The 19,107-nt window shown below is 42.5% G+C and overlaps 1 protein-coding gene across 2 annotated transcripts in view; it reads right to left on the bottom strand.

Annotated features, from left to right (window-relative positions):
* Positions 1-19,107, bottom strand: part of LOC144781029 (cytosolic phospholipase A2 epsilon-like) — a 162,345-nt gene that overhangs the window by 111,539 nt on the left and 31,699 nt on the right. For both annotated transcript variants that reach the window (XM_078659646.1, XM_078659645.1), the window contains exons 3-7: positions 16,858-16,994; positions 11,674-11,805; positions 9,691-9,731; positions 5,805-5,847; positions 5,061-5,124 (exon numbers count right to left, since the gene is read on the bottom strand). In XM_078659646.1, the coding sequence (XP_078515772.1) occupies positions 5,061-5,124; positions 5,805-5,847; positions 9,691-9,731; positions 11,674-11,805; positions 16,858-16,994 (417 nt within the window). The remainder of the gene's footprint in view (positions 1-5,060; positions 5,125-5,804; positions 5,848-9,690; positions 9,732-11,673; positions 11,806-16,857; positions 16,995-19,107) is intronic.

Genomic DNA, 19,107 nt, shown 5'->3' on the forward strand with positions numbered 1-19,107 from the left:
AAATTGGTATCACTACGGCCTCATCCCATGATGGGAAGAAGCCCAAAATATTCGCAGAGTTCAAGGCAGACGTCAATATTGGTGCCCAAAAAGATATTTCTGCTTTAAAGACATCTGTTGGAATGGCATCTGGGCCTGGTGCCTTACCCGCTGGACTCTCCCTAATCGCCATCTCCACCTCTTCATACCTAAAGACGATATTTGAATGAGTTTCATCAAGGGGATCTATGCTTGATGAGATCTTTGGTTTCGATGTCGCCGATGTGGGTTTACTATATAGTTTTTGAAAGTGAGCAGCCCATGTCTTACCATCAATGGCAAGATCCATATTTCTATCCGGCATCTTTACCCATGGGAGTGGGGTATTTATAAATTTCCAGAAAGCCGAGAGATCTCGATTTTCACATGTTGACAGCAATTTTTGCCATGCTTCTTCCTTCAAAGCTTTTTTTCTATTTTTCATAGCCAGGCGATAGATAAGTCTGGCATTTCGAATCTCCATAGTTGGTTTTGGGGTTATATGCAATAGAGTCTTTAAAGTCTTTAAAGCCATGGAACAATCTTTATCAAACCATACTTTAGGGGTTATAGCCCCTGTCTTGAACTGTCGTGTGAGTAGTTTTCTGAGACTGGTCTGTATTTTCAAGAAAGCTTCTCGGGTGGAATGGGGATGTTCATCTAAGGAGAGGCAAATATGTATCTCCTCCCACCTAATCATCAATAAGTCCTTCAGCAATCTAGCAGGGTTGATTTTTTCCCATTTGATAGTGTACCCATTTTGAGCCCCCAAAACAATTGGTTGCTCATAGTTGGTTTTGATGTTATTATGTATTGGAGCTGGAGGAGACAGTATGATAGATAAAGACAGGGGATAATGGTCCCCATATAAGTGGTCTAAAGTGGTCCAAGAAGATATTAGTGGGGCATACATCTTTGAGAAGAGGATGAAGTCAATCGTCGAATTAGTGTCTCTACCATGAAAAGTGGGTTTGAATGGTCTACGAGATAGAGTTAGATTATTTGCAAATTCTAAGTTAAAAGAAGCCAGAAAATTATTTAATAGATCCCCTGTCTTAGAATGTATAAAATGATGATTAAGAATATCATTGTTAATATCAGTATCCATTTCTATGGAGATGTCACACATGCCTTTCAAAGCATTTGGGCATATGTAACAATTAAAGTCACCCATGTAGACTATCACACACTCTCCACCACGTGTTTCTTTAAATGTGACAACTGCGCGGTGTAACTCTTCTAGTGTTTTTTCCAAAATCTCTGGGGGCATGTTGTTATAGAAATTTATTATCAACAATGTCATGGAAGGACCGATGTCCAAGGCAATTATTTGATAGGATTCCCTTAATACCTTTTTTACAATCTTATAGCTTAATTCGACACTAATATAGGTACACAGACCCCCACTATGTCTACCCTGCTTGCTTGCAATTGCAGGTGAATGGAAGGTCTGATAACCTAATAAATGTGTCGGGGTAAGCGCCCAGGTCTCTTGAAAACACAATACCAAGTATGAGTTTACCACATCCAACCAGGCAGGTTGTATGATTTTTGAGTTAATACCTGCCAGATTCCAACAGAGCATCTCTAAGGTGATAGAAGGTGTACTATTCCCCCCTTTTATAGACCGCCTATTTGGAATGTTTTTCCGTGTCATCTGTCCCACTATTTTTAGTGTATCCCCTTTTTCTATCATATCCTCTATTCGTTTATCAGGGGAACCATAAACCAGAGTGGCCTTTGTCAAAGGTACCTTCGGTAAAAAGGCTGGTATTTTCTTTCTGGGGCGATCGTCCACTTTCTTAACCACATCGATGCTATGCATTTTCCCCTCCTGTGCTGGGATTTACTTATTCCCATGTTTCATGACGAGCTGGGCTCGTCATGAGCGTGCGAGGAGGCTACCTCATGACGAGCCCAGCTCGTCATGAGCGTGGAAGGGGTTAAGGATGAGTCATTCTATGTCATCCAGACCATAGAGTGGCTCATACTGATTATAACAGGGGAAATTCCAAGAAGGAGTTTGAGGTGGAAAACATTGACCATATCCCGTAGGAGCATATCTAGATGTCGAGGGATGTTTAATAACCCATGGATTATCTCTATTATGGTAGGGATTTTGAGGTGGCACGATATTTTCCCTAGTTCCATATCTTAATGAGTAGTTCTGTTGAATTAGACTTCTATGCTCTTGGAAGGATGGATTACCAAGATAACGGTTGGGTTGGTGTTGTTTCGGGCGCATTAAGGATTCAGGGTAAAAATAATAAAGAGATTTTGGTGTAATTGGGCCACTATGGAAATCTGAGTACCAATCCCCAATGTGTGACGTGACTCTGGGATCTTTGAATGTAATAATAATAACGTCACCTTCTATGTCTTTGGGGCGTATACCCACCCAGTTCATTCTTCTCACCATAATAATATCTCCATTGAGATGAGGTGGAAGAGGCCTATGGTTCTTAAGCCAGTATATCACCTTGTTTTTAAGACTGGCGTAATTTTCATACCCTCCTGTAGTTGGTAATGGAGGAACCCCGGTTAGAACAGTGACATTTTGTGAAGCAGCTGGGGGTAAGTCAGCATTTCTTGTCGATCTTCTGATTTTAGGGCCACTCTTATAATTGTTCGAGTTATTTTTTACGTTCCCCATCCTTGCCGAGTCTATAAGGGAGTTTATTTGCGCAGAATTAGACAGTGTGTTCTGTGGCGCTTTATGTTGGACAAGAGGGACCTTAATTTCTGGCTTGGATTTAACTAATGGTGTTTGTTTAATTAAGGTTTCTGTTTCCTTCGTGGTTTTATTTTCTGTATTTGTTTTTCCCGGATTAGTGGGTTTTTCACCATCTTTTGCACTCACGGGTTTTATTGAATCCTTTGTAGTTACGATATTGAGAGTAGAACCTCCTGTTAAATGTTCCAGTTGAATTCCAATTCTCTTTACTCTTTCTACTATTGGGATTAATAGTGCTTTTAAGAGATGTTCCATTGCATCCATGAAATCCTTAATTGAAGGTGGAACATTTGGGGTCAAAGGTTTTCTAGTAGCAATGGGTGCCCCTTCCACTATATGTAGAAGTTCTTTTGTAAGTAAGTCCTTGGAAAGTAGTTTCTTATGTATTGGAGTGTGTGTTACAGCCGAGCCTCGTTTCCTACGCTTCTTTGGAGGCGATCTAGTAATAGACTGTTTCCTTTTAGTTTGGTTGCATGATGTCTGAGGTTTATCAAAAATGAAAATTGGGAGCACTGGAGGTATAGGGTGTTTACCATCGGGAGGTAATAGTGTTTCCGTCGAGGTTACGTCTATAACCTCAGAAATCTCTGGTAAATTTGAGGTAACAAGATCAATGATACTATTATTATTGATCGAGGCAGAAATTTGCTCAGGTTGGAGGGAGGCAGTTGGACTGGATTGAAATATTAGAGGAAAATTATCCGTGTTGAACAGATCTGCTTCTGTATTAGGCAGAGTAGGATTTAAGGATTGGGCCTCAGATATCGTTTTGGCGGGAGGTTTTAGAGTAGTGTTTTTAAGTAACTCAATAGATTGCCGTCGAGCAATACGGCGCTCTGCCATAGTCAAATCTCGATCAAGTTCGGCAGTTGTTCTAAAGAAAAATTTATCCAAGGGACCCATAGTAGCGGTTCCTGTTAAGGACGTGAGTGCCTCTGTGTCTGGCATCGCCATGTAGATTTTACGTGTAAGTAAAGGTGAATAACCGAGTATTAAACAATCTAATACGAAGGTACTCACGTTAAGAGGGTGGCCAAGCCAAGCCTTGTATGGCTTGGAGGGCCGTAGAGGGCCCGCTCTTTGCCCCGGGCTGCGACCCGCGCGCGTCCCGCGATGCGCGGTAGTTGGTTTGCTTAAAAATCCTGTTTAGGAGAGTGGGGGCGTGGCACTGGGAGGGGGCGCGGCTCACTCGGGAAGAGGACCCAGCTGGAGGTGGTGGTTGCTGGTCCTCGCAGTCCCGGGGCCGCGCCTCTCGCCTCCTCTGCGGCCGCTAAAGTAGTCTTCTCCTCCCACAGGGAACAGCAGAGTCCAGGGAATCCCAACAGCTACTCCAGTAGCGACGTGTAACAGCACAAGTCACAGAAACCTCACAGCGAGCGGCACTTAAGTATCCGCGTAAACGTGTCAGCCTGAAAGGTGGTCCAGGATAGGTGGGGGTTCATCACAGTTAAGGGGATAAAGCAGATGACGAAGCACTGTAAAAAATATCCTGCCAAATAAAAACTTGCAATGAACCCGCTCAGTATCCCGTCTTCACAAAGGACTTGAACCTCGAACCCAGGACTTCTCCGATCTGCATTTTGAGGTTTTCTTCTCTGTCGCTAAGGGTTCCACCTGACCTCGTTCACCGCACGCCAGCCTCTTTGTTGGCTTGTAGTTTGGGACCAACAACTGGTGCCTCACTGCCTTACTGGTGATGTGAAGTCTTATGTTTGAGCAACAGCAGATCCATTTAGGTCTATCTCCATTTCAGAGATGTATTTGTTTTTACACAATTGTACAATGTATTGTTTTCCTACAAAAGTTCAAAACTGAAGACTTTATGTAGTCAGTCTTACATTTTTTATGCCTCTCTTACATTACACAGCATTTTGACTAAGCCACTGTTTAATTGTTTGCTTGTTGTCGGCGGCGTACGCCGCCACTCATCTTTCAGACCAGGACGTAATTTACAGCATCCGATTTTGACCCAGAGAAAGGCAAATGAGGGAGAATGAAGAAGGAAGACTGAAAAAGGAAAACAGTGACAAAGGGAGAAAGCAGGGGTGAAAAAGAACCTGAAAGAGTGAGATAATGAGACAGGAAGTGTAGGGTGGTGGGAGGAAGAGGTGTGAGGTGGAATCAAGACCAGGCAGCATTGGTAACTGGAAATCCTTGCATTTGGCAGCAATTGTGGCACGCTCCTAAGAAAACCTTTAGACCCCTGCCCTCATTATCAAATTAAGCACTGACATAATCATGTGCAGGCGGGACATCACTGGCAATGTAGGAAATACTGAAAAGAACACCTTGAATGGTGCCACCTTACCATTGAAAGTTTTGGCACTCCTCTGCTTGTCAACCTTAATTTCTAAACACGAAAGTTCACGGCACTGCAAGAGATGATGTGAAAAGAGAAGAAGCAATCAGGTACAGATATCCAGGTCTGCATTCATTGTAGTGTGCTTGCTCATCAGAGGAACTCTGTCTATGTTAGATGCATGACAGGGGCGTAAATCAGCCTAGGTGGGTGGGATGTATGACGGTACAACGCGTGCTTTTACAACACATACCGTTACCACGCAGGTTTTACAACGCAAGACGTTACAACGACTTGCGTTGAGGGGCGCTGGATAGTGAATAGTTTAATTTACTATTCCAACTCCAGTCCCCGTGGATAGTAGGGAAGGAGTTGATAGTAAATTAAACTATTCCCTATCCTACAGCGCCCTCCAGCGCAAGTCGTTGTAACGACTTGCGTTGTAAAACCTGCGTGGTAATGGTACCGCGTTGTAAACGTTTCGTGGTAAAGGATGTTTCCCGGTGGGTGAGTGCAACCGCCCTCACACGATTTTGGACAGCTTAATATATTGAGTTGATGTTAGATTTGATTTGTCAACAATTGGTGCTTTAGATATTCCCTAGGGTTGTCCATTACATGCAGTAATGAAAAATGTTAGCTTGATATTTGCTCCTCTCTTAGCGTACGTATGTATGTTCTCACGTCAAGACACACTTACACACTCACAAGGAAACGTGAACATCTCCACACTAGCGAAAATCTAGAACTTACCACAAGTACTCCATTCGTTGTGATTTTCTCGGAGGGATCAGTTCTGCAAGAACAGAAAACACAGAGACAAATCTTTAGGTGAACTAGTAAGTGCATCCGTAAGAGAATGAATGTGCTTAGGGCGTATCCAATAAACTCTTTCGTTACCATTCTTAATAAAGTGCACGCATATAGACTCAGATATTTGCGACCTCGCATAAGTGTAGCTTTAGGTTTTATGGGTCTTGACAAGGAATTTCCAGAATGTTCCAGGAAACATGACAGTCACTCGTTTCCAGGCTTGCTCCCCTGGAACATGTTTGTGAATTTGTAATTTCAACTACTGAGGCATTTCTGCATGCACAATTTTGCACAGTCCACAATGACATAGTCCACATTTACACAAGGGATAATGATATTGCTGTCCAATGTCAGTTTTCTTCCTCTTTTACTCCATGGGAAAATATTTTTTACTTTCGAGAAACCCTTACCTTTACACCCCAGCCAATGTCTGGGTGTTCTCTTCCACAACCAACCAATTAAATGAATGTATTCTTGCAGTACACGCTTCACCAACCATTCCAGTGTTATAGGCCACAAAAAATATTGTGTACGACCACTAACTCTTCCCAAACTTTCCAGACTGTTCCCAAATTTTCCAGAGTGTTCCTGCTCTCAGACGGGGCATATTAACAACCCGTGCTTAGCGATAATTATATTATCGCCGACTATCTCGGGTATTTATCGCCCTGGTAGCGCGTAATTAACAACGCGTTACTCCAGGGCGATAAAAATTCCAGAGATAGCGAGGTTATCTCCCTTTTGTAGGGAACATCGCTGGTTTTCCAGAGATGTTCCCTGCAAAAGGGCAATAATCTTGCTGATACGAACCACAGGGTCGTATCAGCATAATACACCCCCTATGCTAGGGATGGCTAAATCAGGATTTTAGCAGACGTTAGATTTTGGAGAAAACGGCCGTTTCGCCAAAATCTAATGCGTGCTAAAATCATGTGGGCTGCCTTGTAAATATTGCGATGTAAACATCAGCGATAATTGCAAGGTAGTCCATCTGGGGTACGCCCAATAACGCCCACTTTGCATCTCATTGGAGATGCAAAAGAAGGCGTTGGGAAAAAGGGTGCTAACATGCGGATATGCATGTTAGCACCCTCTTGTAAATAGGGCGCTGGTTTATCTCCGCTTTATTGGCTTTGTAAGCCAATAAAGTGGAGATGAAACACTTGTAAATATGCCCCAGACATTCTCTTGTTGCTTCACTTCACTGCAGAGGGTGTGGAGTAGGGGCCAGAGCTGCTGACTTCAGAGCTTCGGATCCAGAGTCTTGGTGTTGGAAGTCTCTTACAGCCTGATTCATGTAGCCAAAAGCGCTCGCAAAAGGGCCAGATTCTGAGAATCTGGCCCTTTGCGAGTGCGATTTTTGCATTTGGTATTCACAATCCCAAATGCAAAAATCGCTATGTAAGAATTCGCATATTTGCGAGGAATGGCATTTAAGGAATCTCTAATAGAGATTCCTCAAATGCTATTCATGACACAAAAAAAATTGCGATTTTGCACTTTTGGGCCGCTATTTACCGAGAGGTCAGACCTCTCGGTAAATAGCAAAAACTCAGAAAAATGCTTTTAAAAGCATTTTTCTAAGTTGCATGTTGCACACACACATGTCCTTTGGACATGTGTGTGCGCAACACCTGTTCAAATGTGCATTTTAGGGGTGCTACAGGGTGTCCTTTGGACACCCCTGGCACCCTTAAAATCGCTATCTGATTTGCGAGTAGCAAATTGCTACTCGCAAATGAGGGATACTCCCCATTCATTCCTATGGGCCTTTTGGCCCATAGGAATGAATGGGGAGTTATTCCTTTTTTTGCGAGTAGCAATTTTCTACTCGCAAATAGAGATCATGTAGGAATCGCTATTTATTTAGCAATTCCTACATGAATGCCGTTTTGCGTGTCCTCAATAGCGAGTCGCTATGATTCGCTATTAGGGCCACGCAAAACGGCCCGTACATGAATCAGGCTGTTAATCTCCCCGTGTCGATGGACAGCCCTAGAGACCCTCACGGCTGAATAGCCGCGCTATACAAGTCCAAGTATTTTTTTTTTTTCTGGTTCAGGGAGGACCAGCCTGGCAGTCCAGTCTGAACTTTTCCTATTGGAGCACGACCAAGGCCGATGTGGATGACTGGGTCTAATCTGAGGTGGCGTGTTGAGCAACACAACGATGGGCAGGGATGCAGCCCAAGTGATTACCAGTGGGGTGAGATTAATTCAAGCATTCCACCCATCACTTTTTTGTAGACTTTGAATCAGTGTGTTTTCTTTGATGTACTTATTTTACTGACTTGACGACATGTTAACTGCTGGTTTGCTGATTTAAGAAACACAAACACATACTATTTGTCTTTATAGTAGGCTAAAGGTGTTCATTAAATCACCCTTGCAAGATCATTTGTTTAACTTTGCTGTCTTGATAACATGTTGTTGAATGTACAGTTTTTTGCTACACAAAGATTTATTATGGCCGCACCAAAACATTGGTTCATTGGCATACGTATATACCATACAATATGTTGCTGTTCACGGCTTGTTAGTTCACCACTTACAATGTAAACTTCATTTTTTACTCCCTTTTATAACACTCTACGCAGAGGGTGCAGTTTAACTTTGCCAATGCAGTCTGTCCAATAAGGGGCACAGTTCCCAGCATCCATATTGCTTTAGTTCAAGTTGTCAACTATAACCAAACACTCCCCCCCAAAAAAGATGTACCTATTAGCATTGTGTTTGCATGTTTAAGAAAAGCGAGACCTATTGGCTTTGCCTGTACTGGATTTTATTCTGTCTTTACCACCAGGGAGTGATTTCACAGCTCGCCTAGGCAGGCGGGAAGGTTTGTGTAATGTGCCCAAAATGTTTTGCTGATTTTTAATGCTACAGAGATGTGCTGTACGGGCAATTCTTACGAAGAGATAAGGGAGAAAGGATCATTTGCTTTAATGGAAGAGTTAAGTTAGAGAAGGGGACAATCACAGAAAGAAGTGACGCATAACATTGTTTAACTTTTTCGTTACCATGATGTGCATTGCTCCAGTTGCAAGGCAGTAAGCAAAACATTGTGGGGCATATTTATCAAGAATTCACGCAATGCAATGCAGCAAGCCACCTTCCTGAAAGGGAAAGGGCAGGAATGCACTGTATTTAACACTTAACAGAGCATTGCTGTCTTTGCACTACGGTAGAAGGGATGGGCAGGAATGCACTGTATTTAACACTTAACAGTGCATTGCTGTCTTTGCACTACGGTAGAAGGGATCCTGCATTGTAAGCTGGATTGTTATTGTGCAGGAAGAGTACCTTCCGGCGAAAAAGAATCCTCTGAGGCATTTTCCTCTTTCCATGTGGCTGCCGATTGCAGCACACACAGAAAGAGGAAAAACCTCGGCGAATTAAAGATATTTCTCCTCGTTACGCCTCACCTGGGGAAGCATAGCATTTTGATGCATTCCCAGGTCTACCAGTAATGGCAACTTTGAGAATGTGGCAAAATTCCTAAATGAATGCGTAGGGACACCGAAGCTCCCCCATGGAAAGCCTCCCTATAGCAGAGTAACGCAACGCAGTGATTTGTGCTGCCTGGTGTGGCTTGATATATCTGACTTAGGCGTTGTGTCACCTTCTGCACCCTTGTAGGGCACAAGGGTGATGCACCTCATTGATAAATATGTCCCTAAGTTCCACAAAATTATTGTTTAGTTATCCTCCAAAATGATGAGCATATTGGTTAAATATTGGATCAATTCTACGTGTTTTCATGGACTACTTATTGGTTGCATAAACATACACTACTTCATGGAGTTCAATGTTTCTTCGGTACTTACGATTCTGTCATTCTGAATTCCATCTCCAGTTCCTCTTTTCCCTGTCAGGACAAGAAGATAAAGATTAGTAGAAGCCTCAGGTTGTAATCAAGAGTACTCACATCTCAGGACTGCTTACAGAATGATCCTGATGTTTTACTTTCGGTTTCAAGAAAACAAACACGTTAGTGACAGATGACCTTCTAGAAGGGACACCATGCTAATGAATGTGCTTCTTTAAAAAATGTAGTACAAAAGGGGGTGGTGATGGACGGAGCATCTGAACCAATCAAACACTCACACCCAGTCAACAGATCTGGGTTTAATCCATCACCGTTCTTTAGCCCACTCTGCCACCCCAGTTCAGACATGGCCATATGCAAATCAGTCTGATCCTGTGCCTCATGGGAACAGTCCAGCCGAACTGCCAAGCCATGCCTTCCCTGGACCGGAAAGAAGCTTCCAAGGACCGGTTTCTGGCATTTCAGCCGTCTTCAGCCCGGCTTGCTTGAATCCAGTGGCAAAGTGAGCAAGGGACTCACGTCTGAGCATACCCTGCCAACTTATGGCGAACAAAGTGGTACAAAAGGGGATGGTGATGGACGGAGCATCTGAACCAATCAAACACTCACACCCAGTCAACAGATCTGGGTTTAATCCATCACCGTTCTTTAGCCCACTCTGCCACCCCAGTTCAGACATGGCCATATGCAAATCAGTCTGACCCTGTGCCTCATGGGAACAGTCAAGCTCGAACTGCCAAGCCATGCCTTCCCTGGACCGGAAAGAAGCTTCCGAGGACCGGTTTCTGGCATTTCAGCCGTCTTCAGCCCGGCTTGCTTGAATCCAGTGGCAAAGTGAGCAAGGGACTCACGCCTGAGCATACCCTGCCAACTTATGGCGAACAAAGTGGTACCATGGCCACTTAGACCACTCTGGAATCCAGTGTTTAATTTGTCTGAGTGCTTGCCGATACTCAGCACTGGCACAATTTTTAAACACGAAGACTTAATTATGACAGTCCACCACGTGGAGTCGCTGTCTGTCTGTTTTTAAAATCAGCAGTGTGCTTTACAGTTCCATATGCATTGGAAACATAATGACTAACACATTTAGTCCACCCTTACAGCTTGAGATGGGACGCTCAATTGGTATGAGTGTGATGGTTGGTAGGTAGCACTAGGAAGTGTCATAGCTGGTATAGTAGGCAGGTGGTAGGAGCTGCGACCGCCTCCAGAGAAATAACCTGGGCCCTGTAACTTTCTTATTTACAAATAAAGCACAGCAGGCATCTTTGCGATCACCAGTGCGGATGTTCCGCAAGCTGTGTGATTATTTTTCTTAGCAGGGAAGAGGCAAGGACGGACAAGACCCTGATATTTTTTTCTGCTGCAGATTCGATTTATTTTGAGACAAAATGAGCCTGCCTCATTATTCAATACTTAAGTAGCAAGCATGCAGACATCAGGTTGTACTATTTTTTCAACTGCTTATTGAAATTTTTTCACAATAAACAAAATAATTATCAAAGCTTGTTCTATTTTCAGTTTTTTAAAGAAGGTCACTCCTAGAGAGGGCGTTATTTGTTACAATCTTTACTACAACAGTAACTTGATTTTTAAGGAAGAACTGTGCTACTGCTGTTTAAAAATGGTCACACAATTAATTTCTTCTAATTGTACCCGGGTGCTGAAATATTTCTATATTATAGCCTGGCGCAAAATTAGTTTTCTGCATTCTCCAGTGCACAAGCTGCAAAATAAATTTGCCCTGCTGTGCACCAAGTACAATGTTTATTTAATAGGGTCGCAGCTACATGCTATTTTCTATATAGACAACTTCGTTTCTGCCAAAATAGAGATTGATGGATGACTATCAACTGAAGGGAATTCAATTCCAAAGGTGGAAGAAATACTACAAACACATATATAATGAAAGCTAATTGATTGAAAACAGCAGTTATGAGTCTTACTCCAACACCTTGAATATAATAACAATTCTCACCTCTGGAGTCAGAGAAAAACACTTCATGACGCTCTCGTCAGACGCGAGTTTACCCACGTCAAAGTAGATGGTGTAGAGGTGGTCGTCTTTGGTTATCATGTCTTCGTCCATGAGTGACATGTGCAGGATGTGCTAATGAGAGACAGAAGAGCATGGTAAGTAGAGGTGGCAATTCTATGGGCGCCATGGAGGGCTGGCCATGGGTAGCGTGTGTCTGTCTGAGAACCTGTGGGCTGCTTTCGAACCATTGGGTTTCAAACTTAACCCTCAACTTTGAAGGTTCTACTAGCTAGTTGGTCTACATCCTTTATCATTAACTGGGTTGTAACATGCTCCAGACTTCATATTTCAATAAACATTGTTTGAAAAAAAGGATCACTGACGGAATATCAGAAACATAAATATTGTGTGGACATAATATTCTGTCAAGAAAATTGAGGATAAAATATGGAGACAGAAAGTGCAAATAAGTAAGTATAGATTTACTATTCTTAACTCCACGTACCTAGAAGATATACATATATATATCATCAAGGTACATATATGTGAAGTTATATATAATAAGGCTTGCTTACATATAGAAACTTACCTTCACGATATTTGTGTCCTCGATATTCTTGACAGGATATTTTGGTCCCTGATATTTCTGTTTCCGATATTCTGTTTAAATACCCAAAAAATATCCACCAGCTCACAATCGGGGCCCAGGTTCATATGACGTCACTTCCTATGATGTCATCAGGGTGAAAAGGCTCGTAATGTCACACCCACTACTCCTATACTTTTGATGAAATGAAGTGTGTTCAACAAGTGACAAATCTCATTCACTGCACTGAGCTCATTTATGAACAGCGAGGGAATGGTGCGTACAGTTATAAGATACCTGATAATGAAGGATTAGCCATAGATAAATGTTTTAGTTATTGGGATATTTGTATGGAGCTGGCTGCAAAGAGGAAAAGTACAAGTGGCATCTGGTTTGGGAGGTCAGAGAAATCAAACTCTGCAGAAAGATGTCAGTGGAGGCAAGCTTTGGAATGGCCTCGTCATGGGGAGCATTGGAATGGCCTCATTAAGGGGAGTTTTGGAATTGACTCATCAAGTGAGCTTTGGAATGGCCTTGTCATGGGGAGCTTTGGAATGGTCTCATGAACGGGAACTCCGGAAAGGCCTCATCATGGGGAGCTTTGGAATGGACTTGTCATGGGGAGCATTGGGATGGCCTCATGAATGAGGGCTTTGGAATGGCCTCATCATGGGGAGCTTTATTTATTTATTTATTTATTTATGGGTTTGTATAGCGCTAGACTCGACTCCCGAAGGAGTATCTCTAGAATGGACTCGTCCTTTGGAATGGCCTCATGAAGGGGAGCTTTAGAATGGACTCGTCCTTTGGAATGGCCTCATGAAGGGGAGCTTTAGAATGGACTCGTCCTTTGGAATGGCCTCATGAAGGGGAGCTTTGGAATGGACTCAATGGGGGAGCTTTGGAATGGCCTCATGAAGGGGAGCTTTGGAATGGACTCAATAGGGGGGCTTTGGAATGGCCTCATGAGGGGGAGTTTTAGAATGGACTCGTCCTTTGGAATGGCCTCATGAAGGGGAGCTTTAGAATGGACTCGTCCTTTGGAATGGCCTCATGAAGGGGAGCTTTGGAATGGACTCAATGGGGGAGCTTTGGAATGGCCTCATGAAGGGGAGCTTTGGAATGGACTCAATAGGGGGGCTTTGGAATGGCCTCATGAGGGGGAGCTTTGGAATGGACTCAATAGGGGAGCTTTGGAATGGCCTCATGAGGGGGAGCTTTGGAATGGACTCAATAGGGGAGCCTTGGAATGGCCTCATGAGGGGGAGCTTTGGAATGGCCTCATGAGGGGGAGCTTTAGAATGGGCTCGTCCTTTGGAATGGCCTCATGAACGGGAGCTTTGGAATGGACTCAATAGGGGAGCTTTGGAATGGCCTCATGAGGGGGAGCTTTGGAATGGACTCAATAGGGGGGCTTTGGAATGGCCTCATGAGGGGGAGCTTTGGAATGGACTCAATAGGGGAGCTTTGGAATGGCCTCATGAGGGGGAGCTTTGGAATGGACTCAATAGGGGAGCTTTGGAATGGCTTCATGAGGGGGAGCTTTGGAATGGACTCAATAGGGGGGCTTTGGAATGGCCTCATGAGGGGGAGCTTTGGAATGGACTCAATAGGGGAGCTTTGGAATGGCTTCATGAGGGGGAGCTTTGGAATGGACTCAATAGGGGGGCTTTGGAATGGCCTCATGAGGGGGAGCTTTAGAATAGACTCGTCCTTTGGAATGGCCTCAGGAAGGGGAGCTTTGGAATGGACTCAATAGGGGAGCTTTGGAATGGCCTTATGAGGGGGAGCTTTGGAATGGTCTGATCATGTGCGGGAGCTGGGGGTAGCACAGCTGGCAAGAAGGACATTTTTAGATATATTCCACCAAAATTTTTACTCAGAAAACTAAGTTGAGTAATACCACATGCAGTAATGTGTAACTATCACATTACATAATTGAAGTAACGTGCAGGTCACCACCAGCAAAAAAATTGTGGTAACTACCTGGGGGAAAGTGCAGAAAAACTTCCAATAATGTTCCTAACTGAAGTTATTCCCTATATAAATGACCCAAACCCTAAATATAAGGGCTATAATGCACTCAACAAAGGCACTAACAATTTTGGAAAAGAGGCATTACGCCTAGATTTACCACAGCATGAGGAATTTTGTGTTAACTCAATCACAATACTGAACTAAGTCTGAAAACCCAGAGATATAGTAAACAATAAGGATTGATATAAAAGAACTGAAGAGTGGAAGTGCCGGGCAACTGGAATGTGACATCGGCCATGGAAAAAAGGATGCTGAGGAGAGAAGAGCCATGGCAAGACAGCAAGTGAGAAGCTATTGCAGGGGTCTCTGCTGGTGAAAATGAAGTAGTGTTGGAAGAACTTGACAGATGTCTAAGGAAGGAAGCGTGAGATCTTCTGAAAATTGTCAGGATGATGGACAGAAGTGTTAGTTGTGAAGGAGACATGACCAAACATGGAGGAAAAAGAAGCGTGAGGGTCTCAGAGGCAGAAGAAGCAAAGAATGGAGATAGATAAGGGTGGCAGAATGGAAGGGTCAGTGAAGAGAAGGTGAAGAGTAAAGAAATTGGAAATTGTAGCAGAACCAAAAACGGAAGAAACAAACAATGCAAGGGAGAGCTGTGCAGAGAGCTGCGTATGGGAGGAAGAGTACAGGTTTGCACTCCGGTAAGCTAGTACCTTGGAGAGCAGAAGGAAGTGGGACTCATTCAGTATTATTAGTATCTGAAAGAAATTTTTAGATCATCTATGAAAGAATTAATATCAATTGTGGAAGAGTGATCGTGAATGTGGGCTAATCCAACATGACATAATAGCATCAGGAAGCACAAGGGGCACATGCACTATATAGAACAACAATTCCTGGGTCACGGGGAGAGGTTGACAATCAAAACAGTTATTTCAGATTGTCTTGAGATGTTTGTGAAAGTGGGGAGTGACTCAATGGGCAGGGTCTATGGCCCTGCAACACTAGTATGCCTGGGAGTTGGGCTTAGTGTTCCTTTCCATCATCTTTTGAGACTAGATAAAAACAGTCGAACAGCTGTCTCAGAAAGAAATCTCCCTCTTCCGTGGCATCCTTTGAGGTCTGTATTGTCTCTAGATATTGGCAACAAAATTATCTATAACATTTTAATTTTCACTACAGTTACTCTTTGAAATGGAAGTCTATGACTTGACACCATCTTGGGATCTTAGACAAACAATGCCATTATTGTGTGACTGATTTTAAGAAGAAGAGGCTTCTTGAAGTTCAGTAAGACATATCTGACTTTGTAAAATGTTCTTTTCACGTTTATTTCTATTAAAACCATGTTTCAGGTTACCTCGTATATATATTCGACCTAGACATCTGTCAGATCCCAATGGAATATACATATGGAGCTGATACGGCCTCTGAATTAGTGTGGTACCAGCATATTGTAGACAGAATACAATGTGACATAAATAATGTATCCTAAATTTTATTTACTAAAATATCATCCAATTGAAGTAAAGAAAATCTCAAAACCCTTCGACAATGTTTTTGTTATGGATATTTGAAGAACACTATTTATGTCTGACTATATTCTTCTGACATACAACCCTTCTGAGTCATGTTTGGGTAAGTCAATAACATTTCCAAACTCATCCAGAATTCATGTTCATCTTGAAGGTGGACTGAACATTTTCAAGATTCCCAGGATGTCCGCAGATGTCCTCTAGAGCAAAGTTGATATTTATTTATGCAGGGACACCCAGTCAATCCACTATGAATTGTTTTGTGACAAACACACTGTTACCACCAGTGGCATTAGATGCTTGGACCTGTTATTCCTGCACTCTATTCACTTGCTCAAACATATCCAGTGCTTACTTTGTAAAAGAGTCAGTGTCTGTACCCAAAGCTCTGCTCAGAAGCTCCCAGACAGTGCTATTAAATGTTGGCTCTCCAAATGCGTAGACTTGAATCCACCTCATGACTTTTTAATCCACGACCAGACACTCCCTACCCTTTCTCTCTCTTGTAGGGCCCTGCTTTCTCCATTTGTGATGTTTCCCCCCGTCTTTTTCGTCCTTATTTCCCCAGTGTTTGTTTTTCCCCTCTTGCTCTTGGTCAATGTTTGATGAGCGTAAATAAGTGCTGGTCCCCACAAATGAGTGCCGGTAGGTCTCACTGGCAACCACAGGCTCAAATTAAGCACTGGGCATCTCTACGGCAAACCTGAAGAAGGCAACTGGATTTACTCCATAGTCCTAAATCAACCAACAAATGTGAAAACCAAAAGAATATCCATATTACTAACTTCACCAAGAAGCATTTTAGATAGAGAAACCAGACATATCTGTGGATACCACATCCAATGGCTATTTACAAACTAGTACGGTAGATCACTGGGCTAGCGATTCTGCTACTGGAACCAGTGAGTAACCAGAAAAGTCTAGGTTCGGTCCTTTCCTCCGCCCAGCCTTCTAAGTGTTCATACATAGATACCACTACGTCAGGTATTAGTAACATTTGCTACTTCTAGAGCTACAAGGCCAGTGCCCGTGGCAAGAAGTTAGAAATCCAAGTTAATATGAATATTGCTTATGGTGGCCCACCTTGATGTTGCCGTAGATGGTGAACTGGAAGGACTCGCCCCAATAGGGGCCAGTGGAGTTTGAGACGGTCTTTGTGGTGAATTTTCGGTCTGTGGAGGACGGCATGGACAGGTTCACAAAGCAGTCAGCTGCAGTGACTGAAAGAAAAGATGACAACCATTGTGATCATGGTGGTGAATGGTATTCATTGTGGTAAATGACATAGTGAAATCACGTGAGTCACAATGAAAAATCGTCTTAAATTATGCATTTGTACTATTCTTGCCAATGACAACGCTATATTAAGCATGAAAAGGTGTTTGTACATTTGCATAAATGATGCAGAATATGCTTTAATCACACACTTTTGATTTCCACAAGTATGAATAGATTTTTGGTGTTTTCAGGAAAAGTCATAGACTGGCCAGAGGCTTGTACACCAAAATATCGCATTTAATACACGTCGCCGGTTTAGGTGGACCTATGTAGAAAACAGTGGCATAAGTTGTAAAATAATATTTTGGATGAAAATTAAAAATAATAATAATATGTGAATATGTTATTTCCCCAACCCCTAGTATCTGTGTACTATTATCAAACAGAGATACTACAGACCTTCAAGGTTAGGAAAATTTACACAAATTGTCTATGAGTGTGAATACAATGCATTTCAAACTCTACAGACATTCTTAATACACGACGGAAAATGTCCGTAAATACTCAAGCAGTTCGAAGTTAGAAACCTACTTCACCACCACCCACCTGTCACCAAATTAAATCATAACAACCTTGACATTTTTTTAAATGCTGCTTCAGCACTTTACACTTTCTCCTGCACTCTGTTTTTATAACGGTTGATTTTGTTTTAAATTGCTGTTCTGAACGGATCACTGAAATAATATCGAGGGACAGAATATCGACCATCAAAAATATCGTTGACAAAATATCGACAGTCAAAATATCGAGTTTCTATCTACAAACAGGTAAGTACAAAAATATCGAGTTAAAAATATCGTTTACAAAAATATAGTTGTAAAAAATATCGTATTTACTAAAAACAGTGTTAAATTAAATTAATATTAATAATTAATTACTAAAATATACTTAAAATTACTTAAATTAACTTATAATAATTAAATAATTAATGAAAGTTAAATAAATATTTTTTTATTTCATATTTATTAAAACATATATATATAGTAACAAAATATAATAAAATAATACCCAAAAACTGAAAACTGACCCTGAACCCTAAAAATACCCCTTTACCCAAAAACCCAAAACTGACCCTGAACCCTAAAAATACCCCTTTACCCAAAAACTGAAAACTGACCCTAAACCCTAAAAATACCCCTTTACCCAAAAACTGAAAACTGACCCTGAACCCTAAAAATACCCCTTTACACAAAAACTGAAAACTGACCCTGAACCCTAAAAATACCCCTTTACCCAAAAACCCAAAACTGACCCTGAACCCTAAAAATACCCCTTTACCCAAAAACCCAAAACTGACCCTGAACCCTAAAAATAAAAACGAATTTTTTTACTATCTATATTATATACTTACATATTTTCACTTTCTATATTATTTACAGTCGATATTACTTCACTTACCTTAAAAACGATATTTTGGCTGTCTATATTCTGTCCTGTCGATATTTTGTCCAAACGATATTTTTGACTCGATATTCTGTCCAAACGATATTTTGGAGTCGATATTATGTCTGTGCACCGTTCTGAACCTATACCAATGAGATGTATGCTCATTACGGTTTTAATTAACTTTACAATAAATTCTCCTGCTGTGCAGAACGTTCCACGAAAACGGATGTGGCTGTGACAAGCTGAGCTCGTCATGAGCACACGAGCACTGTGCCTCATGATGAGCTGAGCTCGTCATGAGCACGGAGTGCTGTGTGCGCCTCCCCCCCCCCCCCACCCCCTAGCACAGCGGGGGAATTACCCCCGCTGCGAAGGGGTTAAGATGGTCCCAGAACATCGTTGTCAGAAAATCCACACCCAATAGCAGTAGCGGCCGGTGTCAAACCAAATTAGTGGGGGAGGGAGAGGGGGCGGGACCCGCACGACAGCATAACACACAACAAAACACAAAAACAAATAACGTACCTGCCGCATCGCCGCTCTTCTTCTCCTCTTTGGCTCCTGTCATCTGCAGACAGTCTCCCAGACTCCCCGGCAGCTAATCCAGACGCTGCTCTCATGCTGCTGGCAGCATGAGAGCAGCGTCAGGATTGGCCTGAGTGCCCTCGA

Source organism: Lissotriton helveticus, chromosome 9 (assembly GCF_964261635.1).
Source record: "Lissotriton helveticus chromosome 9, aLisHel1.1, whole genome shotgun sequence".
NCBI lineage: Eukaryota > Metazoa > Chordata > Amphibia > Caudata > Salamandridae > Lissotriton > Lissotriton helveticus.